The following is a 23,883-nucleotide window of genomic DNA, read 5'->3' on the forward strand; positions in this document are numbered from 1 at the left end:
GGAGGCACTACCACCACCACTGTTTCTGCTACTCCATACTGCCTGTGCTCAAGTGGACAGAACCAGTTCAGTTGGGGTTCTAAGTTTAGGGACCAAACTTTCCTCCAGTCAGTACAGGAGCAGGAAAAGGAGCACAACTGACAAAATGTGCTAGAAAAATTGGAAATGCCAATCAGTTGCTCTGGTTCAAGCCCCAGCTACACCACTTCCTAGCCATGTGACCTTTAACAGGTCTTTTCCCCTTTCTAAGGTATAAGATAGTGATACTACTATTGTAACAACAAATGTTATTTAACAAAAAAAAGAAGAAAAGAAAGGGTTGAAGAGTCCTCAATGAAGAGTCCACAAGACCTGAGTACTTTACTAAGCCAACAAAGCTTCCTGATTTCATGGCTCCCTCATCTGAACTCCCAGGGCAATTTGTACCTACTTATTCAGCCCTTAATAAGAACAAACAGCATTAAAATGACTGCTATGCATCAAGCACTTTACTTATCTGAGGATTAAATAAGATCACAAAATCTCTCTTAGATTAGTGTGAGCACCATTTTACAGATGAGGAAAGGAAAATCTTGAGAGGTTAAATGAGCCATCCAAGGTTACACAGCTAAGCAGCAGGACAGAATTTGAACCTAGGACTGACGCTAATTCCTATGCTCTCTATGTAACCTGAACCTTAGGGGTGTTTCTTTCATTCTATGTGGGAGGAGAATTGCATGTCTTTACCTATGCCCCCAAGTTCTTTAAAGGGCAGGGATGGTCTTTGATAGAGCTAGGGATTCTCCTTGAGACACAGTAGACCTTCAGTCAATATTGAATGAGTGAAAGAATAGATGAATGCTCTGAGATTTCATCTCCCTTCTAGAGCTCAAAGACCTTGCAAGGAGGGGAAAGCTAGAACTAGACTCTAGCTAGAGCTAGAGACCAGGGCTGGGGAGGAGCCCGGATACCCAAAATGGAACTCAAGGTGGCAGTACTGCCCCCTAGTGGCACCTAGGTAATCCAAGATCAAGAGCCCTCTGAAGACTCCCTGGATGGAATGGCTATAGTAAACACTTATTTTCTCCCCTCCCTAACTGTGAGCACATCCACAAGAAGAAACAGGGTTAAATGGGAGGAACTGTGGGCACCACCTCCCTTTCCCACCAGGCCCCAGGCCTCCCTCAAGCTATGGCTTCCCATTGTTGACTGTTATTTATCTCTAGTGCCAAGGATGATGTTTCCTCTCTAGTCAGCTTCCTCTCTGGTCATCAGCCAGGTGACTGCTGGGTTCCAGGATGCCCCAGGGATTTTGTCAATTCGTCCCAAGGAGTCTAGCTCCTTCCTTCCAGACCCCGGTTCTGCCAGGGCAGCCTCCTTGAATGACGGGTCTCAAGAGGCAGACAAAACGGACTTCCTCCCTCATGTCTCATCAAGTCAGAGAGAGGGAAGACCTCACATCCCCCAACTGCCTGTGAACACATACCTCTGTGGATTCCCATCCAGACCTTCCTCAGCCCCTAAGAGGGCCAGGCGCTCAATTCCTCATCTTAAACTGAAATCTGTTTTCCTGTAGTTTTCACCTATGAGATCCCAGGTCTGCTCATTTTGAACCCACAAGGCATGACTTCTCCCTTCTTCCTGTCACAGCCCCTCAGAGGTCTGAAGACAGAGAACACATTTCCCCTCGAGTCTTCTCCAAGCAAACAGCCTCAGTCACCCCCCAAGCATAGCAGTGCAGTGGGAAAAGGTAGAGTTTTGCAGTTAGATCTGTATTTGAAACCCTATATCACAACTCACTAACTACATGACCTATGATATGTTCTTTTACCTTTCACAGGCAAGGTCATTGTGAGGACTAAAGCATCTAGCCACAACTAGTCTATAGTAGGTGCTCAATAAATGATACTTCTCAGAACAACACTGATTTTCCAGAAGGAAAGTCATGAACTTCCTAATTTCTTCCCATTCCTCTCCCCAACCAGTGTGAAAGACTCAAGACTCTTAAGGGCTTTCAGAACTACATACTGATCTGGCCAGAGCTCTCTACCATCTAGGCTTCTCCCAGAAGCACACCCACAATACCCAAACCAAACCAACACTAAAAAAAGAATTACCAGTTCTTACGGCTTTTCAAAGTTAATAAACCTCTCTGTTCAAGGATTTTTCTACCTTAGGCTCTAACTCATACCTTCCTCTCCTTCCACAGCCATTCCCCTCCAATGCAAATGCACAAATATCCCAGTGTTGAGGGCAGGGGATGGTGTCATTTGGTTAGAGATGGGGTATAGAACCAGGGCTCCAGGAAAGAGTCTGGGCAGAGGCCAAAAAGAGCCTAGGACTCCCAGCTGGGCCATAAAATCTGCACTAGCTGGCACCCTCCATTAGCTGCTTTCCAGAATGATACTGCTGTCTGAAGCAGAGAGCTCTACAGCCTATGTCTCATATGGACACCTTCTCCCTTTTGTCCCAGAAACAGTAAGAAGCCAGTCAAGGAGGAGATGTCTCTCCTGCCAGTTAGCCTTCCCCCAGAATATGTCAACATCTGATCATACTCAAGTGAAGCATTTTCTTCCACTTTACAGAAAAGAGTAGTCTGAAATCCAAATAGTGGGGATATAAATGGGAGAGAGATATGGAATGCAGAAATAAATGTCAGAGATAAATTCGTAAGAGATAACCAGATTTGAGAGATCAGTTAGACATTATATAAATGGAGAAACTGAGGCCCAAAGACGGGAAAGGTTTGTTTAAAGTAACATGGGGAGTGAGTGGCAGAGCCAGCCCTAGGGCCCAAGATTTCCCACTTTCAGTGACCTTTCAACTTCACCAGGCTGTCCCTTTAAAAGCGCTCCAATATAAAACCTGCATGGAAAGGGAGAATGCAAAACCTTAATATAATCAAAATGTATTCTGTCATTCTAGACTAGCACTGTAACCACTTGTGAGCTATGTGAATGTCAGCATATTACTTTACTTGAAACTTCTGAAAATTAGCCAATGAAAACCCTGTGGATCACAACTGAACATTGTCCAATACAGCACTGGAAGAAGAGCCCCTTAGGTTGGAAAACACTCAAAATACACAGTGGCTGCAACAATGGACTTGCGCATACCAATAAACATGAAGATGGCACAGGACCGGGCAACATTTCCTTCTTTTGTACATGGGGTTGCCATGAGTCGGAGCGAATTCAACGGCAACTAACAACAACTAACAGCAACATCACGTGACATTGCAGACTTGGGGGCATATTCAAGCTGTCCTCAGATTTCTAGCCACCCCTTCCTTTCTCTTACATGGAGACCCGAATGGAAAACAGCCCCCTTTCATCCTCATCTTCATTCTCCCCTTGTCTTTCCTCTCGTCAGTCAGGAGTATTCATACGAATAGAATTAGCCCATTTGAACACAATTTCCTTTTCCTTTCTTACTTCCCCTTCCCAACTCTGGGAAGGTTCTCAGACAGTAGAGGGGCCTAGTGGACAAGGGAGAAAGGGAAGCAAGAGGGCCTGGAGAATCTATCACAGCCTCACCAGCAGCTGGTGGGGAAATGGGATAATGGTCTGTCTGGAGATGTCCCAGACTCTGGAAATGGTAGCCTCATTTTCATTCCTGGAAGTCTGGCCACTGATGGTGTATCCCCTTGGCGCCAGGGGAGTCTCTGCAAACTGAAATATTCTGTGGCTTTCATCCTGGATATTACATTATACAGCACATTCCTCCTGACAATGATGATTAGCAATGAAGCGATACACCTTAGGTTGGAGATGGGAATGATCACGTCATTTACTGGGAGTAAGCAATTATCTCCGTGGCATGCCTGCAGGAACAGAAGTACACGCCTACTGCATCCAATATCCCCAGTGGTGTCCTAAGTTCCAACATTTCTTTGAGGGAAATGCACTTAGAGCTTACTACCTCAGGGGAAATAAGTTGGTTTCCTTCTACTAGGAAGCAAAAAATGTGACAGAAAGGCTGTGTTATGTAGTGGTAAGAATACAGGCTTCAAATCCTAGCCAGATACTAACCAAAACCAAACCTGTCGGCAGCGAACCTATAGGACAGAGCAGAACTGCCCCACAGGGTTTCCAGAGAGTGCCTGGTGGATTTAAACTGCCGACCTTTTGGTTAGCAGCTGTAGCTCACTGTAGCTCTTAATCACTGCAATTAAGTTATTTAATGTCTGAATTTCAACATTAAAATGGAGAGAAGATCATTAACATCTCTCAGAGATGAGAGGAAGGTTCCATGTGCTAACATTTTCAGAGCATCTAGCAAGTCATAACCCCCTTTTCTTTTCTCCCATGTTCAGGACCAAGGATGGAATTGGGGCCATCCAGGGTGAAGGTTGCCAAAGTTAAACTTTTCCTCCTTTGCTTTTAAGGCTGGGGTCAGCCTTTGTTTCAACCCATTTTGGAGGAAGTAAGTAGAAGAGATTCCCTAGCAAGAGGCAGAAAGCATGAATAGCTGGCAATGTGGTGGGAGCTAATGGGAGAAGGGGAGGAGGCTAAGGAGCAAGAGTCCCTCCCTTACCTGGTCAAACAGCTGCTTGCCGGTGGTGTTGGGCTGGATGGCAAACTCCAGTTCTGCATCCATGGTGGTCACACGCACATTGATCTAGGTCAAGATCAAAGGAAGTGGGTTAGTCATCTGGCTCTGTGCTCAGCAGAGCCTGGGACAAACGTCTCTGTTCAACCACAGAAGAAGGAACTAGGATGTTAAGACCCTGAGCAACTTAGGTATTGGTGGAGGGGAAGGAGGAATATTGAAACAGACAGATAATAACTCAGCCCTGCTCGCAACCAGCCTATTAAAGACATAAAACACAGCCACAGAGCAATGTTTATCAAGGGGCAAACAAATGAATGAAAATCAGCATACTACCAAGAGAAAACAAGTGTTGACTGTACTTCTTCTTCTAGAAAGCCTTCTCCACCTGCACCAGCCAGGTCCAGCCCACAGCATTCTTTCCACCTCTAACGTTTTTGCAGAGGCAATTCAAACAGGATAAAGAGCACCGGGTTCCAAGCCTAGCACTGTCATTGGCTCAATCTACAACTTTGGTTATGTCTTATCCCCTTCCTGGGCCTTAGTTCCCCTCATCTGTGCAAAGGCAGGAATTGGGGGGGGGAGGGGAGTCAATTAGTCAATTAGTTAATTAGCCATTTCAGTGCTGACATCTGTGGTTCTATATACTGCCTTGCATTGTTAATACTTCCTGTATTTATATTTCATTGGCCTCCCTAGGCACAAGAGAGGAAGGGGGCCTCAGCAGAGGTGGGTCTGGGCAGCACAGACATGTTACCAAAGCCAAGTCAGCAGAGGGACAAAGAGACAGGGACAGGTCCAGACAAAAATAGCAGGTAGCCACATATAGATTTCACAGGCACTAGAAAAAGTCTGTCCAGCAGCACCACAGAAGAAAGGCCTGGCGATCTGCTTCCATAAAGACTACAGCCAAGAAAACCCTTAGTGGCAGTTCTACACATGGGTTTGCCATGAGTCAGAATCAACTCGACGGCAATGGGTTTTGTTTTGGGTTTTTTTGTTTGTCTGGAAGAAGTATCCTTCATCTTTACAAACAGATCCCCTAGCCCAGGTCAATGATAGTTGAAATTCCACGATTAGAGATTTGTTTCTTTGGCTTAAAACTTGGTAGTAATGATAGCAGCAGTAATCACAACAATAGGCAGTAGCTTTCATGTATTGAGAATTACTACTTACTAGGCACTGAACTAGGTGTTTCATAAGCATTACCCATTTAATATCGGCAATCATCCTGTGAAGCAGACAGTATTATCTCCACATTAGGGAAGAAGAAACAATCGTTTAGTCACATTACTAGTAAGTGGGGGAACCAGGGTTTGAACCCAGGTCTAAGTTCAAACCCCACATTTTGTTTTTCAAATCCCAGGCTAAATTCCTCTTACATCAAAATGCAAAACATCTCCCATTTAAAAGAAATCAAAGACTAATCTATTTTTTTTTAATTTATTGGATATTTTGCTTAAGTAATACATATGGTACAGCCGTAGGGTGGTTGTTATATGGTTATATAAAATATTTACAAAGACTACTTCATAACAAGGAAACATACTTCAGTAATATTAAGTGAGGAAGAGCAAGCAACAAGATTGCCTACAGGACATGAGCTTAACTTTGTAAAAAGAATGCATACAGAGATGATCAGAATCATACCCAAGTGTTAGCCAGGCTTGGTTTTGGGATGGTGATCTTATGAGTGTCTTTCCCCTTCTTTAAATTAAAAAAAAAAAATCTACATTTACTAGTATGCTCACATATTACTTATACTATAGGGAGGGGGAGACTAAAAATAGAATTGTCAAAGATTCAAATCCCCATGGAGTGGATAAAACATTAAGCCTTATCAGTCTTTGACATCTCTGGGCCTTTCCTGAGCACAGGGGTCAGGTAGCCAGAAGGAGGACACCAGACAGCCATTTTACTAGCTAAAGAATTCTGATGAGGACCAGGCCTGGGGAACAACCTTGCAAATAAATCTCAACAGGGAGCCAGGGAGGAAATCTATTTCAGGATTGACAATGGGACAGGAAAAGCCCTGAAGGCATGAACAAGTAAGGCAAGTACTTCACTGGGAGACAACAGGCAAGATTAGCTACTTTGACTTGGTGTTACCTTAGGCATCCTGCCAACCCAGTGACTCCTGTAGAACAGGCAGGGGGTCCTAAAGTAGGGGAAATGAGGCCTAGTGGGCTGGAATTTGGGGGCACCATGCTATATGAGTTGAAATCAACTCGATGGCAATGGGTTACTATATCCAGCTTCAAACCACCCTTCAGTTGGGTCAGGGGAGAACTCAAAACACCAAAGACCAAGGGGACAGAAGAGAGTGGAAAAGGGACAGTGGCATTTTAGTATTGAGAAACAGTTTTAATTATCCTAGAATCCAGATTTCTGGGTCCATGGGGTTGGGGTGACCCACTCAGGCCATCTGCCCTTAGGTGTTCTTTTGAACCTTGAGCCTTTAAGGAACTGTTTTCCTAAAGTCACCTTCAAGTCAAACAATAGCCTAGTAAGCTGTTTAGGGGAGATTGTTTTGCCTCAGGCATTGGGCTCTTTTAGAGAATTATCTACATGCAACCAGTTTCTAGGAGCAGGAACCCCAGTGTCTGACTGGAAAATGTATGGCATGTCTTTAGGAACTCTGTTTCTTCAACTGACTGACCCTGGAACACTGCACATGTTCTGATGCCATCTTCTGAGAAATCAGCCATGACAATGACCTACAAATTGTATCTACTCACAATAAATATATTCTGTTACACTAATTTTTGGTGTTTCTCTGAGCATTTAGGTTTTTGACAGTATATTGGACTTCATTCCCACCTAAAGGTTTGTGTCTTATTTACTGTTACCTCTCCAGTGGGTACTCACAAGATGTTGTTTAAATGAATGGGTACTAAGCAAGAGGATATAAGAGAGAGACAGATACAGCATAACATACACATTCAGAAGTAGGAATATTTTACATCTTGACCTTTTTTGCCATGGAATCTTCTGCCAATCTGGTAAAGTTTATGGATCCCTTCTGAGAATATTTGTAAATGCATGAAATAAAGTAGATGCAAGAAAACCAATTATATTGAAATAGCTATCAAAATTTAGTAAGTATTTATTATCGTATTATATCATGATCTAGCACTGGGCCTTATTAGTTATTACTACTCTAATCTCAAATTTGTGTTGCACACAAATGATATTTTGAGGAATCTACAATAACTAAAATATGACATAAAAAAATCTTGGATTTCCATTGTTGATAAAGTAACAGGTACTGCTATTGTGTTGTTGTTGGGTGCCATCAAGTCAATTCCAAGTCACAGCAACCCCATGTGATGGGGTAGAACTGCCCCATAGGGTTTTCTTAGCTATAATCTTTATGCAAGCAGATCAACAGGCCTTTCTGTTAGCAGCCAAGAGCTTAACCGTTGCTCCACCAGGGCTCCTTGATACTGCTATTACTATTGTGTTTTTTTTCTTTTCCTACATTCATAATTGAAGGAGAGGCTAAATTTCAGTGAGATGTTAGTGAAAACCAGTATCTAATTTTCCTCCAACCAAGTCCATAAAGCCATCACACATCAAATTCTATCCATGGATCCCATGAAGGTCTGAGGACTCTAGGTTAAGAAGCCTCTTAGAAATTTATTTCTATTCACTAAATATTAATAGAATACTATCTTTTAAGGAAAGGAGACCTGGTGGAGCAATGGTTAAGTGCTCAGTTGCTAACCAAAAAGTCAGCGGTTCAAACCTACCAGCTGCTCAGCAGGAAAAAAGACTTAGGGATCTGCTTCCATAAAGATTTCAGTCTAGGAAACCCGATGGGGCAGTTCTACTCTGTCCTATAGGGTCCCTATGAGTAGGAATCAAATTGAGGGCACACAACAACAACAACGTGTGTAAAGAACTAGACAACAGAGCTGTAGGACAGGTGCCTACCCTGAAGGCACTTACTGAATACAACAGAACTATAATATACAAGGGAGACTCTGAAAAGTGCCATAGCAGAAGAAGAGTGAAACCCTTCTGTGGAAATTAGGGACCACCATTCAAAGTAATATTTGCACTGACCATTAAGGACAAGCTGGATTTTGAAAAAGAGAGACTGGTGGGTGAGGGGAAGCATATCCAAGTGTTCCAAGTAGAAAAACCAATGTAAATGATGGCCCAGGAGGAGGCAAGGATGCAGACAGCCTGTTTAGAGGCAAATACATAGGCTTACTTCCAAGGTGAATGAGGTCTACAGGGAGAAGAGAGGGCAGAAAGGTTGAGAAGGCAGGTGGAAGGCTTTGAAGGCTATCCTAGAAAGCTGGGCTTTAATTTTGCCAGCAGTGGCCAGCCAGCCTAGAGGTTCTGAGCAGGCTGAGGCACAATCAAAACTGGTTTGTTTGTTTTTTTAATTTTATTTATTTTGTTGTTGTTGAGAATACACACAGCAAAACATACACCAATTCAACAGTTTCCACATGTACAATTTAGTGACACTGACTACATTCTTCCAGTAGTGCAACCATTCTCACCCTCCTTTTCTGAGTTGTTCCTCGCCCATTAACATAAACTCATAAGGTTTCTAGCTAATCTTTCGAGTTGCTGTTGTCACTTTGATCCCATATAGATAGCTCTTAAAAGAGCATAATGCTCAAGGCAGACATTTTTCCCTAGTAAAGCTAAACTATTGTTGGGTTTTAAGAAGAAATCAGGGGATATTTTTGGTTTAAGGTTTAAAGATTATCCATCCTCAACGGCTTGAGAAAATCTGGAGTCCATGAGAATTTGAAATTCTGTTCTGCATTCTTCCCCTTTTGATCAGAATTCTTCTACAGAATCTTTTATCAAAATGTTCAACAATGGTAGCCAGGCACCATCCAACTCTTCCAGTCTCATGGAAAAGGAAGCAGTTTTTCATAAAAGCAATTAGCCACACATTCCATTTCTTCCTCATATTCCTGACTCTCCTTCTTCCTCTGTTGCTCCAGGTCAATAGAGACCAACTGTTGTGCCTTGGATGGCCTGTGCAAGCTTTTAAGACCCCAGGCAGTATACAAAGAACTAGGAGGTAGAACAGAAGCACTAAACACATTATTAGGCAAATTAACTGGGATGTCCCATGAAACCATGACCCTAAACCTCCAAATCAATGAAGCAAATGCCATGGGGTATTTGGTTGCATAAGCAGCCTCAGCAGCTACTCTTCCTCTTTTTTTGTTGCTGTTGTTGTAAATATATCTATCACACAACTTTCACCAATTCAACTTTTTACAGGTGTACAACTTATTGACAGCACTTACAATAATCGGCTGTGCAATCCTACCCTTAATCAAAACAATTTTTTCATCATCGTAAATGGAAACTCAGTACTCCATAAGCAATAACCACCCTTTTCCCCTGGTAACCACTAACAAATTTTGGTCTCTACGTTTGCCTTTACTTGTCTTTTTATATAAGCAAAGTCATACAATATTCGTCCTTTTGTGATTGGCTTATTTCACTCATCATAATGTCTTCAAGTTCCAACCATACTGTGGCATATATCAAGACTTCATTCTTCTACTGGCTGAGTAGTATTCCATTGTATGTCTATACCACATTTTGTTTATCCACTCATCTGTTGATGAGCATTTAGGTTGTTTCCACCTTTTGGCTATTGTGAATAGTGCTTCAATGAACACTGGTGTACAAGTTTCCATTTGAGTCCCTGCTTTCAAGTCTTTTGGATATACAACTAGGAGTGGAATTGCTGGGTCTTATGATACTTCTATTTTTAGTTTTTTGAGGAACTGCCATACTGTTTTCCACAATGGCTACACCATTTTGCATTCCCACCAGCAATGGATAAGGCTTCTGATTTCCCCACATCCTCACTAACATTTATTTTCTGGGTTTTTTTTTTGTTTGTTTGTTTGTTTGTTTTTCATCTTAACCATTCCAGTGGGAGTGAAATGGTAACTCATTTTGGTTTTGATTTGCATCTCTCCGATAGCTAATGACACTGACATCTTTTCATGTGTTTGGTGGCCATTTGAATGTCCTCTTTGGTAAAATGTCTATTCAAGTCCCTTGCCAATTTTATGATTATGTTATTTGTCTTTTTGTTGTTAAGTTGTTGAAGTTTTATATATATTTTGGTTATTAGATTCTTATTGGATATATGGTTTCTGAAGATATTCTCCCAGTTGGTAGCTCTTCTTTTCCCTTTTTTGGTAAAGTCTTTTGATGAACAAAAGTTTTTAATTTTTATGAGGTCCCATTTATTTATTTTGTTTTTTGCTGTTTGTCCTTTTGTTATATTAGCTAATCTATTGTTAAAAGCTAGGCCCGACAACATTGCACCTATATTTTCTTCTAAGAATTTTATGGTTTTAGTTTGCATATTTAGGTCTGTGATTCATTTTGAATTAGTTTTTATGTATGGTGTGAGGCATGGATATTGTTTCATTTATTGTATTAGAAGTCCTAGCCAGAGCACTAAGAAAAAGAAATGGAAGGTATCCACATTGGAAAACAAGAAGTAAAATGATCTCTGTTCATGATTGATATGATCCTATATACAGAAAATCCCAAAAAGTCTGCAAGAAAATGTCTAGGGGAATTTAGCAAAGTTTCAGGGTATAAGGTCAACAAACAAAAATCAGTTGGGTTTCTATACACCGGCAATGAGAAACCTGAAAGGGAAATTTGGGAAACAATTCCGTTTATAACAGCATCTAGAATTCCTAGGAATAAATTTAACCAGGGACATGAAGGACTTTTACAGTTAAAATTATAAAACACTGCTGAAAGAGATTAAAGAAGACAAATAAATGGAAGGATGTTCCGTGTTCATGGATTGGAAAATTTAATATTGTTAAAATGTCAATACTACCCAAAGCAGTTTATAGATGCAACACAATCTCAATCAAAATTCCAATGCCTTCTTTACAGAAATGGAAAACCAATCCTCAACTTTATACAGAATGGCAAGAGGTCCTGAATAGCTAAAGCAATGTTGAAAGAAGAAAAAAGTAAGAGGACTCACATTTCCTGATTTTAAAACATGTTATACAGCTGCAGTAATCAAAACAGCCGGGTACTGGTATAACAATAGACACGTACACCAATGGAAAGGAATTGAAAGTGCATGAATAAACCCATACATCTATGATCAACTGATTTTTGACAAGGGGTTAAGTCCATTCAATGGGGAAAGAAGAGTCTCTTCAATAAATGGTGCTATGAAAATTGGATTTCCACATGCAGAAAAATGAAAACGGAATTGAGTTTTTTGGAAGAAAGTACCTGGGGAGGAAAGTGAGGAAAGGGTGAGATGTGAGGAAAACATTTCACAGTCTAAGAGTTCCCTTTAATTCACAATATTGGGAAGAATTTTCAAAGGCAAAAACCAGCGTCTCTCACAAGTCATGTCAATCTAGCATTATCAGGGCACTGACCAGGGGTTGGGGCCCAGTGCCTGGCCCATAGTAGACACTCTAATAATTTTAAAGTAATGTTACTTAAATGAATCAACTGGAAGAGAAGGGCCCAGCCTGAGTTAGGAGTAGCACGTCAGGGAGGCTAGGGTTACCCATGTCTCCTCCCTTCTAAGATACAGCACTAGCCCTGAGCAAGGCTCTACTAGAAACCAAATATGTCCAGCTGGAATCCAACTGGAACCCACATCTCCTGAATCCCTGCTTGAGGTTTCTGTCATTCCACTATGGCTGCTTTTCCAGGGATAGAAGCCTGAGGTTTCCTGAACTGAACTGCAGAGATAAATAATCTTAGGTTTTAAAAAAGAAAAACAAACACAAATGGGTTTCCATTCTTGCCACCACTTAACGCAGAAGAAAATGTGAGTCATAAGGACAGGGCCATGTTTTCTCTGTGTGTGTCAGATGTAGGAGAGGAAGCAAGGGTAATAACATAACTGGTGCCTGAAGGCGATAGGTAGGTCAGGAGTCTTGATCCCAGAAGGTCCCTTTGTTCTCCCTTAGATTACTAGGGGACCCACAGACCCAAGATAAACTATAGGCCTAGACCCACTGCCACACACGGGCTATTGGATGCTCATGCCTAGTGGGTACCAGCTGCCATCCTTTTTGGCCTGACCTCTGATCTCTCACTGAGAAGAGGATAGTCTGGTTTGGGAGGCAAGAACCTGAAAATAAAGCCTCTGTCATGGATTGAATTGTGTCCCCTAAAAATATGTGTCAACTTGGCTAGGCCATGATTCCTAGTATTGTGTGGTTGTCCACCATTTTGTGATCTGATGTGATTTTCCTACGTGTTGTAAATTCTACCTCTATGATGTTAATGAGGCAGGACTCAATCTACAAGATTAGGTTGTATCCTAAATCAGTCTCTTTTGGTATATAAAAGAGAGAAGCAAGCAGAGAAACAGGGGGACCTCATACCACCAAGAAACAAGAGCCAGAAGAATAGCTCATCCCTTGGACTAGGGGTCCGTCCCTGGACTGAGAAGCTCCTCAACCAGGGAAGATTGATGACAACGGCCTTCCCTCAGAGCTGACAGAGAGAGAAAGCCTTCCCCTGGAGCTGGTGCCCTGAATTCGGACTTCTAGCCTAGACTGTGAGAGAATAAATTTATCTTTGTTAAAGCCATCCACTTGGGGTATTTCTGTCATAGCAGCACTAGATAACTAAGACAGCCTCCAAAATCAGCAGAAAGTTCCTAGACAGGCCCTCAGCTTGGCTGGAGTGGAGAAGCTGGACTAGGTGGGGTACCATTTCAAGATGTAGTCCCCAGCAGACAATAGTTTATACAGCTAAATTCCTGCCTAAACCAGGCCCTCAGAATCCAGGCACAACCTGAGGTCAGACTGTGTCTCTGAAGAATAGTAAGAGTTTAAGGAACAAAAACGTCTGGGGGAGGGGGGTGGTCAAACTCTCACACACACTAGCCCTCCCACTCCTAGCCCAAGAACAATAAACCCCGTTATTTATTAAACAGTTGAACACAGGCACTTCTTACGCCAAGCCCTTCCAATGGGCACTAACAAGCCCACTTCAGTGAGGAAAATGTGGCCTACTGTCCAAAGCCCTCAACAAACTGGAACCTCTCCTATGGCCCCAATTGGCTGGCCTGAGAAACAAAAATAACCAGCCCAAATACTATCTCTGTCTTGGCAGCAACAGCTGAGGCACTTTGGTCTCTGGACCTGGCTGGCTTCAAATAAGGGACCTTCTTTCCCTAGAGCCAGGAGCACCCAGGTGAGCAAGAGCCAGGCCACAGTGAGGGGGTCTGGCAATGTCTTCCCTAAGCTGTCCTGTGTCACTGAACTACAAGATGGCTCTTTCCTAAAGAGAAGTTTGGGGGAGACATAGGAGAAAGCAGAAAGAGAGTTGAATAATCACAAATAACTTGCCTGAAGCTCTTTCCTCCAAAGTCTGAGAGGATTGGCATTACCGGCCCTACTTCATAGATGAAGAAACTGAAGTACACAGAAACAGGTGACAGCAGGATGGAAATGAACACTTACTGAATGCCAACTTTGTGCCAGACCCTATCACCCACAATCTCACTGAACGTCACTGAAGCCACATTTACTCAGCCAGCAAGTGGTGGAGGTGGGTCTTCTGGCCATTCCCAGAGCTCTTTCCATGACCCCACCTACCTCTCTGGTCATGCTGATTTCACTGCCATCTTCACTGGCTAAGGCCCAAACACTGGCATAGAAAGCCTGGGCCAAGCACTGCTTGGGAAGGCCTCCTTGCCAGGATAGAGCTTGTGCGTCTGCCCAGTTGGGTCTGAGCTCAATGAACTCACCTCCCCCCTGCCACTTCCCCAATCACCCTCCGGGCTTTTGGTGAGGTCCCTAGTATGGAGAAGGCAAGGGTAGGTGGGAGGAGGGGGGCCAGAGGTAGGACAAGCCCTACCAGGGCAACCTGAGAACTTCAGTCTCTTCCCTGGCCCCAGAGTTACCACAGTGTCACCCAAACTGCCTTTCATCACCCTGTGGGCCTATCCCCATTATTTAGGCTCCAGCACCCACCATTTCCTGCTGCCAGGACTGAGGCCAGGGCAGGGCCTGGTTTGTCTGGCCTCTCAGGATGACAACGCTGCCTCAAGCAGCTGTTTTCCATAAGCAGGAAAACAAGGGTTGCTTTGAATCTCTAGCCTAGGAGGCATTCCGCACCTCCTCCTCCACTGACTCACTCCCCAGCAAGTCAGCTTCTTCCCTGTTAACTTGGAAGTGGTACTTGGTACAGTTATCTGTTCTGACCTCTTCCTGCCCATTTCCAGACCCTTTATACAGACAGCAAGTCCTGCCTGGGATTAACCTCTCCTATGCCTGTGCCATTCCCAGTAGTTTCTAGAAAGGAGAACAGAACCACACCCTCCCCACCATGCCTCATTCCTTAATGGGTAAGCAGTGGTTCTTCAACCATTTTAGGTGCTGCAGAGGGCATGGGGGACAAGGATCCTCTTTTGTTTGTTTTGGTCCAGCCCTGCCCTCCACAAGCTCCCCAAGAAACAGCTAAACTAGGAGACAAGGGCATATTGGAGACTGGGTGTTACTCCTCCAATTACCAAATGTTTGGGGCCCTAACTCCTCTTAGTCTATGAGAACAAAACCACTTTGTCATTATGGGAGGAGAGTTCAGGGCAGATGCCAAAGCTGAAGAGGTCAGAAACAGTGATGCCAATTTAGCAAGCTGCAGCTTCATTAATCCGGCATTAATTGCATGGCCCTACCTTTTCCTCAATCTCAGGCCCAGTAAAGTCTCCCTCTTTTCTCTCAGTACTTGAAGGTCATGAAGAAAACTAGGTCCATACTGTCTGCACCTAACTTCAAGTCTTTTAAAATCAGCTCAGTCAAACTATACCCCAGGAGCAAACACCCCCTGCTCCAGCTCATCTCTCCTTCTTAGGCATATGGCCTGCCCCACCAGCTCCTAAGTGTGGCCCTTCTTCCTCTTTATACTTCCCCATGACCTCAATCTACTGATTCTAGAATCTCATCTGGCTCCCTAAGAATAACCTTCTTCTGAATTTCTCATCCTTGTTCTCCAAGAGAATAAACAGCCCAGAATCTCAAACTGTCAGACCTGGAAGGTACCTCAGAGATAATTTGATTCAAACTCCTCAATATATAGCTGGAGAAACTGAGGCCCAGAGAAGGGAAGACACTGACCTAGGGTCACATAGCTGCTACGCAGTGTGAGAGCAGGGATTAAAAACCTGGCTCTTAATTCACTGACCTGTTTAATTGGCCATAGTGCCACCCTGGCACTTACAAAAGAGCAGGCACTTCAGCAACACTTCTGTTGATCTCGAGAGACTATGTGGAGGGGGTTGGACCAGTTTACTTCCATGAAAAACTCCAAGCTGGCACTGCTTAGTAACATGGCTTTCAACAGAGAGAAGACTTAACTTTCAGGCTCTACAACATTCACCATCACCCATTCTAGGGAGACTGAACCTTTTTATAACGACATGGAAGGAAACTCAAAGAGCTCTTGTCTCTGGGGCAGCTTCCTTTGCAATAACTTGGATAGCAGCTGGTTGGGAACAATTTGGATAGCCTCCAACAGGCACAGCCAAGACCCAAGCTCGGGCTGGGGATGGGGCGTGGAACAGGGAAAGAGGCAGGGAATTTGAAGAACAGGTTTGTATCCACGCAGCCAAGGACAACAGATTTCTTCAATTCCCATAAAACTTTGAAGCAGCTGAAATAAAAGGGGAGAGAGCCCACCGTTAATAAAGTATATCTCCCAGATGGGTGAAGCCCCTCACTGGGGCCACACCCAGCTGGGCTTTGCTCTATTGCTTCAGTTTCCTGCTTGACCCAACTTCCTGCCTGTAAATTTCACAGAATGTATTTGTAGACTGGAAACACAGGCCATTTGCAGCTGCTTGATGATGCCAGCTCTGCTCAGGGCACTAGAAAAGTGCTCTGTTCTGCTCCCTCTGATCAGGAATATACCCCAGTGACATCCAGCATTATATCTCTGAAGCACACTCAAGCCAATCCAAGATTCAACTTGGGTCTCATCCCATGCTCAAGGGATTCCTGCTCTGCCCTGTGCCCTGTGTTAAAACTACACAGGGGCAGAGGCGGGGCAGGCTCAGGCTTCCAGACCTAGACAATAAGCTCCATTTTCCACCTTAGGCCAGGCTAGCGTCAGCTTCCTGCCTGTCTTGCTGGTAAGCCAATCCCAGTATTTGGGGAACCCACAAATTCAGAACCCTCATCTCAGAAATAATTTCTTAGCTTTTTGAGGCGCAAAGTGTGGTGTAGTAGAAAAAGGTTTTGGAGCCACTATGACCTTCCCCTTGCTGAACCTCAGTTTCCTAATCTACAAAGCGTGTCAATAATATCAACCCCACTGCAAGGTTGTTGGGAGATTTAAGTTAATTGACATGAAAGTGCTTGGCACATCATAGGTAGAATGTAATAATTAGAAACACCTACTCTTTTGGCCATAATATTACAAACATCCTACCTCTCAGGAACGACTTAAAACAAAAACCTGTTTGACTGCAGAGGGCTGGGGGCTGCCTAAGAAGAATCCTAAAAAGCCCTTCTAATCTAAAGGACTCTTTAACTTTGGGGGCAAACCTTAAAATGTGATTAGGTTTCTAGTTGGCTAGAAAATGTGAAGCCAGGCACATCAGTTAGACATACACATACTCTTACATTTTAAATGCTTTTTCTTTTGGGAGGGATAGGGATCCTCCTCCCCAAGAAGCAGAGCCTGAGAGGGAACAGAACACAATAGACCACTTAATGCAACCTTGTCTTTTTCAAAGGCTCTCTGATCTTTCCTCACTATGGGTTCTGCCTTGCCATTTTTCTCCAGTCATATCCCACCAACATCCACAAGTCCCCACTCCTTCAACATAATTTACAAGGACCTCCAAACTCCCTCAGCAGGTATCCAGAAGATCCCAAACTGGGTCTGCAAACTGGCTCATCAGAATCACCAGAGGTAAATTTTAAAAATACAGATTCCCTGGCCTTACCCACAGAGATTCTGATTTATTACATCAGAAGCAGGGTCCAGGCATCAGAATTTAAGATCCCCAGGTAATTCCAAGGTCCGACCAGATTTGGGAGCCTGTGGCATAGATTATAGTTCCCTGAACTAACCAGCCTCTCATGGGCTGACATTAATATGACTAGAGGGGTGCCTGATGGAAGAGAAACACAGTAAGCACAGAACAACTGCAGAGACATCTGGGCCCCTGGGCCTGGTGAACAGCTCTACAGGGTTGAACACAGCCTACCCCACAAAAGATCAGGGATGCTACTGTCCCGAAATCCCTTTGCACCCTGGTCTCCCTATTTGCAAAATGGAGCAGAAATTGTCTCTCCCTACCTAGAATCATTACTATCCACCACCAAGACACTATGATGCACTAAAGTAATGTCTGTGTAGTTGGAGGAACATGCTTTGTATTCTGAAAACCTGAGAGTAAGATCCAGCTCCACCAATAACAAGCCATGAGCTCTCAGTCTCCCCATCTGTAAAATGGACATAATAACACCAACCAGGCAAGAGTGTTGTGCGGTGCTAATTCAGTGATTCTCAAACTTAACTGGTCATAGGAATCATCTGTGGCATTAGTTTAAAAACCCAGACTCCTCAATCCCACCCCGAACTTTCTGAAACAGACTCTTCAGAGGAGGGGCTTGGGAATCAGTATTTTCACTAGTGTCCCAGGTGATTCTTACCATCTGGGAAATCTGAAGAAACATCACCTGGCACAGATGCTGTTGAAGGAATGCTGCATGGGATGAGAGGGTAGGACCAGAGGTCTGGTCCTCCAAAATTCTGGCCCAGAGGTCTGGTCCTCCAAAATTCTGGCCCAGAGATCCCCCTTGAGGCTCGGACCTAGCAGAGCAGGCTCTGCAGGCAGGAGAAGGAGCAGACTTTGGATTTCTAATCAGAAAGTTAAGTACTCTGAACCCTCAGGCCATTGTCCAGAGTCTTCCATCATCCACCCATCTAGGTGAGAATCAGACAGTGGAAGGCAACAGCCAGTGCAAAACACATTGATCAAAATGTTCTAATCAGGGCCCCAATCAAAGCCTTCTTGAGTTCTTAGCCTCTTAAACACTCCATATTCACTCTTTCCTGGGAGAAATTTCAGGCTAGGAGCAGACCTTAAATGACACTCTCCCTTTCCTGGGTGCTGATAACTTGGAGAACAAAAGAGGCATGGTGAAAGGGTGCTGCATTTGCACCCAGATGTGAGCAGGTTGGAAGAGCAGGGTTGTAGTCTAAGTTAGGTATGACTAGCAATGGTGTACTGGAACCAATACACACTAGAGATGTGCATCTCTACCCAACTCATTCTTCAGGGGACTTCATGTTGGTAGCTTGTAACTGGCCACAGTGGGAGTATTTAGATAAAGGAAATCAGCAAATATTACAAATCATGGATTCCTCAGACAGCTGGTTATTAAACATCTTCCAGTATACCACTGGACATGAGACACATGCAAGGTAAGCATTCTCAGGCCCATTTTACAGATGAGGAAACTGAGTTTCACTGAAAGGAAGCAACTGTCATTTTCTACCTACATGACCTTAGCCAAGAGCTAGGTCTGTCTGGCAAGCTACAAATTCCTAGCTCTCCTTACCCACAAGGCAGTAGGAGGGCCTTTATTGTCAGCCAAAAGGTGGCGAACCTACAGGGCTCCTCTACTAGCTAAAGGCCAAATGGGGGCACCTAAGTCTTTTCCTGGTGCACCACCAAGGAAAAGCTGAGGGTGAAGTGTTCAAGACTGAGACATGAAGGCAACAGAAGTAGGTCCCATCCCTTCCAGAGGAGACAGGCTAGAGTCGGGTGCAAAATGGGCTGAAAAGCCCTAGTGGAAGCCACAGTACATTCTTAAGGTCTTCACAAATACCTGACAGAGAGCCTGGGCTCTGGACGGGAGCCCTGGGGCATTGCAAGTCCCTAGACCTCTTGAAGCCTCAGTTTCTCTGTAAGTAAAATGGGAGCATAATGCTCAACATCATAGGATTGTTGTGAAGATAACATTATCTCCTTTATTTATAGGAAAGTGCCTAGCTTAGTGCCTGGCATGTAGTAGATGTTAGATAAATTTTAATTTCCTTATCTTGCAACCTCATTATCCAATCCATATTCTTCCAGGGTCTCTGGCCCACCATTATATAATAATCCTAGCTGTATGTGTGCAGTGCTTTATAGCTTAAAAGACACTTGCCCACATGCATTCTCTCATGAGATTCAACTCTGTATGACAGGTAGGGCAGAGATAAGTACCATTTTACAAAAAGAGGAAATGGAGACTCAGTGAGGTAAAAAAGCAACTTGCTGAAGTGTGAAAGAGATAGGACTAGAACCCAGGTCTCCCCAACAACTAGTGCACTGTTCTTTGCCCATCCAAGTTTCTCTTATTTGAGGTTACAAAAGGGTCCTTCCAAAGGGTTACCTATTATTTTATTTCATCCAAGAAATCTAGTGGCCTCTGGCTTCCAGTTCTGTCGCAGGATGTTACAAGGGAGTCTTCCCCTCAGGGTGGGAGAACAGCAAGGCAGCATCGGGTGGGGGCTGTCCTTGCAGTAAAGGAACCCACATCATTAGCCTGGAGCAACTAGCCAAGAACAATGATTCAGAAATTGGGCCTGGGTTGGATCCCAGTAACCTTGGGATAGTCCCTTTCCCTTCTAGGTCTGATCGTGCCCAACTATACTGGGTTGGTCTTGCTCAGTGGTTTTCAATTTTCCTACTTTTTTTTTTTAGCAGTTTTCTCTCTCTTCATCACATGAAACTTCAAAATATGAAGCACATAAAAGTAGAGCTGTTGTGGTTGAAGAGGGGGCTTCAGCTCCCCAAGCGGCTCAGTCAAATACAGTTTGCAAACAACTGGACTGGCAGCTTGCAGGAAGAGAGAGAGCTCCAGGTCTGGCCTTCTAAAATTCTACTAATTCTAGCTCTGCCACTGATTTCTTATAGGACTTTGTAGTTTCTTGCCTCTATGGACCTCAGTTTTCCCATCTTTACTATGAGGTGGTTGGACCAGTTGGTTTCTAAAGGCCCTTTCAGCATATTCCAGCAAAAGGGAGCCCAGCTATTCCCAGGGTAGAGAACTGTGAAGAGAGACTAGCATGAGCAAAGCCCCATTCCTATGCCCCAGAGAGCCCCTCAGCCAGCTGGTGACTCTGAACTGAACTTTTCAGGCAGTTCCTCAAGTACTGGGGTGAATAACAGGCTGGGTGGGTGGGCAGACAGGCAGGAAGGCAGGCGCCCCACCCTCCCTTGCACAGGAAGCTAGCTACATCCTCTTTTCTCCACCCCAGGCAGCACATCTCCAAAGGTCCTTAGCAGAAGCAGTGGGGGCAGGGAGAAGAGGAGGATGGGGCCTGAACGGAAACCGAACATGCAAATCACCTAACTGTGCTAGCGAACCATCTGGGGGGAGGGGATCGATAGGGCCCAGGGAAAGTGCAACAATGCAGCCCCAATCTCTACTGGGGGCCCAGCTCCCTGACAGAGATTTGCTAAAATGGTCTATGGTTGCCATGGCTGGCTGCAGGAATCACAAGGCTTGGGCTGGTACGGTGGGTAGCCTGGGTCCACTCACTCCTTGCCATTGAGCTTCTTCAAGATGAAGAGCTAGGCCTCATTCATATAGGTGCTTCTCAGGTACAGTTCTTTCTTAGGGTAAGAACACAGACATGCCGCGGGTGTGGTAGGGGTGGTGTACACATGAGTGAACACTTCATGCTTCTCAAAGGCCAAGGAACCAGGCACCAGCCCTCATGGCCACACTACCAGCCCACTTTCCCACACCGCCTCCATACCCTGTGACTGGGGCCCAGCCCTCCCCACATCCTGTTCTCAGAGGACACGTGGATGCCTGAGGAAAGATAATGTCATTACCACACTCCCCCTCCCTAGAGGAGGCTCTGGTTGACTGGGGAGGGAGTCTGAGTTCTCTGCCTGCCCAGGCTAAATAGTCTACAGTAAATCTCTTAAGTTTCACAGCCAGGAACAGGAGCGGTGAGCAGCCAACACTAGGAGCACTTTCTGCATTGCAGGATCCATGCCTAGAGAGGGATGGTCATGGTCCAAAGTGCTCCTGGAAAAATATGAATTGGTAACTTCTCCTACTATTTGGAGAATAGAAGATAGCATGTTCTTCCTTGATTAATGAACCAGAAGATATAAAAATACAATAAAATTATAAAAAAGGCTCCCAAACATCACTTAAGCCTCACTACACACGAGTTTTAGATACCAGCATCAGCGTTTTTGTAAAAGCAGCATGATTTACAGATAGGGTGTTAATGCGCCTAGAGTGGCTTTGACAACTCAGGGAAAGAAAATGACTTCAGACACACAGGAACAGCTCCCTAAGCAAGCTCAAACAGGAAAAGATGGTAAAGGGATACCATAGCCTGAGCCCACTCATTGCTCAATCCTTTCACTCCTTTGTATCCAGCCAGCAAGCTGGCTCCCCTTTGTCTTTCCTTCCCAGCCCACAAGTAGCAAAGACTGTGGCTGAACATTCCATCTGAATATTGAGGGAGGGCCTCCTCATTCACCCAAGGTAAGAAGTTGGAAGGCAGATGCCATTCCACAGGACTGCATCACTAAGTGCAGACCCACCACGTAAATGCAGAGCTTTAGTGTGGTATGATCCTTGGCTGGGCTTGTACTGGGGACCTTGGCTAGCCACCCCTAAGCAGGATGTCCCCAGTCCCATCCAGCCAGCTGCTGTCACATCTAATCTTGCAGCCCAATCCAACTCTTGCTCCATCAAGGAACAAGGTGCATCACATAAGCCTGAAGAAAAAAAACAACTCTTAGCACCTGCCTCCAGTGTATATGCTGAAGGTGAAAGGATGATGGCCTCATATCTGCCCTGGTGTCTGTTTGTAGGCACTAGCTCACAGCCTTCATTTTTGTCGCAGTCACCTTCCTGGAAGCAGAGGTATAGAGAGTCCAAATGCTCTCAAGCTCTGTGGATCAGTGATTATTTTGGAAAAGTCCCTTGGTGAGTAGGTTGTGATTGGTAAGAAAATATGGTATCCAGCTTATTGGTTTTGGACCCTAAGTAGCTTGAGACAACTTCTCTAAAAGCTGGCATTTTTTTTTTTGAGTTGTTAAAACTACACCTTGCCCTCCAAACCACAAGCTCAGCTACCGATTTACTGAGGCCAGTAAAAACTGTTTAACTTATCCAGCCAACATACAGGAGTTTTTAGCACCTTTACCACCACAAACACACAATCTTTGCACCCTGTAATGCTGAAAAGAGCATGCTTGCACCCACCCACTCCCATCCCCACATAAATATATATCAGAATTCTTAGGGTAGGGTGAAAAGTCTTCCCCTTCTAACTTTGGTCTAGTTTCTTCAGATAGCTGCAGGGGAAGAGTCTCACAAGAATCTCTAATGAAATTACCCAGCAACCTCCCTAATGATTCAGGCAATATATATTGATGCATAATCCAAAGGAAACCTTAAATTCTACTTACAATTCTAGTAAGAACTAGAGAAGCAAATAGGGCTACCTCTTACCTACCCTCCCCCCCACAAAAAAAGAAGAAGAAAACAAAAAATCCTCATAACTGGACCAATAAGCAACATCATGATACACAGAGAAAATACTGAAGTTGTCAAGGATTTCATTTTACTTGGATCCACAATCAACACCCACGGAAGCAGCAGTCAAGAAATAAAATGACGTACTGCATTGGGCAAATCCGCTGCAAAAGACCTCTTTAAAGTGTTAAAATGCAAAGAGGACTAAGGTGCACTTGACCCAAGCCACGGTGCTTTCAGATGCCTCGTATGCATGTGAAAGCTGGACAATGAATAAGGAAGACCAAAGAATTGATGCCTATGAATTATGGTGTTGGTGAAGAATACTGAATATACCATGGACTTCCAGAAAAATGAACAAATATGTCTTGGAAGAAGCACAGTCAGAATGTTCCTTAGAAGCGAGGATAGCAAGATTTCGTCTCACATACTTTGGACATGTTATCAGGAGGGACCAGCCCCTGGAGAAGGACATCATGCTTGGTAAAGTAGAAAGTCAGCAAAAAAAAGAGGAAGACCCTCAAAGAGATCGATTGGCACAGTGGCTGCAGCAATGGGCTCAAACACAGCAATGATTATGAGAACGGCGCAGGACAGAGCAGTGTTCCATTCTGTTGCACACAGGGCTGCTATGAGTTGGGACAGACTCGACGGCACCTAACAACAACTTACCTACCTCAGGTGTCTCAGAAAGGACCCCTCCACTGACACAGACACATACTGTTTCCATATATGATCATGTTGCCAGACACCCAATGGGAACCACGCCTTGAGATGACTGTAATGCTTGCATGTGTGCATGTATGAGAGACTGAATGAATGTGTGAGA

The 23,883-nt window shown here is 44.2% G+C and overlaps 1 protein-coding gene across 1 annotated transcript in view; it reads right to left on the reverse strand.

Annotated features, from left to right (window-relative positions):
- Positions 1 to 23,883, reverse strand: part of MSN (moesin) — a 67,676-nt gene that overhangs the window by 18,027 nt on the left and 25,766 nt on the right. Inside the window, exon 2 of the mRNA XM_004381522.2 lies at positions 4,516 to 4,599. Coding sequence (XP_004381579.1) covers positions 4,516 to 4,599 — 84 coding nt within the window. The remainder of the gene's footprint in view (positions 1 to 4,515; positions 4,600 to 23,883) is intronic.

The sequence above is a fragment of the Trichechus manatus genome, unplaced genomic scaffold (assembly GCF_000243295.1).
Source record: "Trichechus manatus latirostris isolate Lorelei unplaced genomic scaffold, TriManLat1.0 scaffold00086, whole genome shotgun sequence".
Classification (NCBI taxonomy): Eukaryota; Metazoa; Chordata; class Mammalia; order Sirenia; family Trichechidae; genus Trichechus; species Trichechus manatus.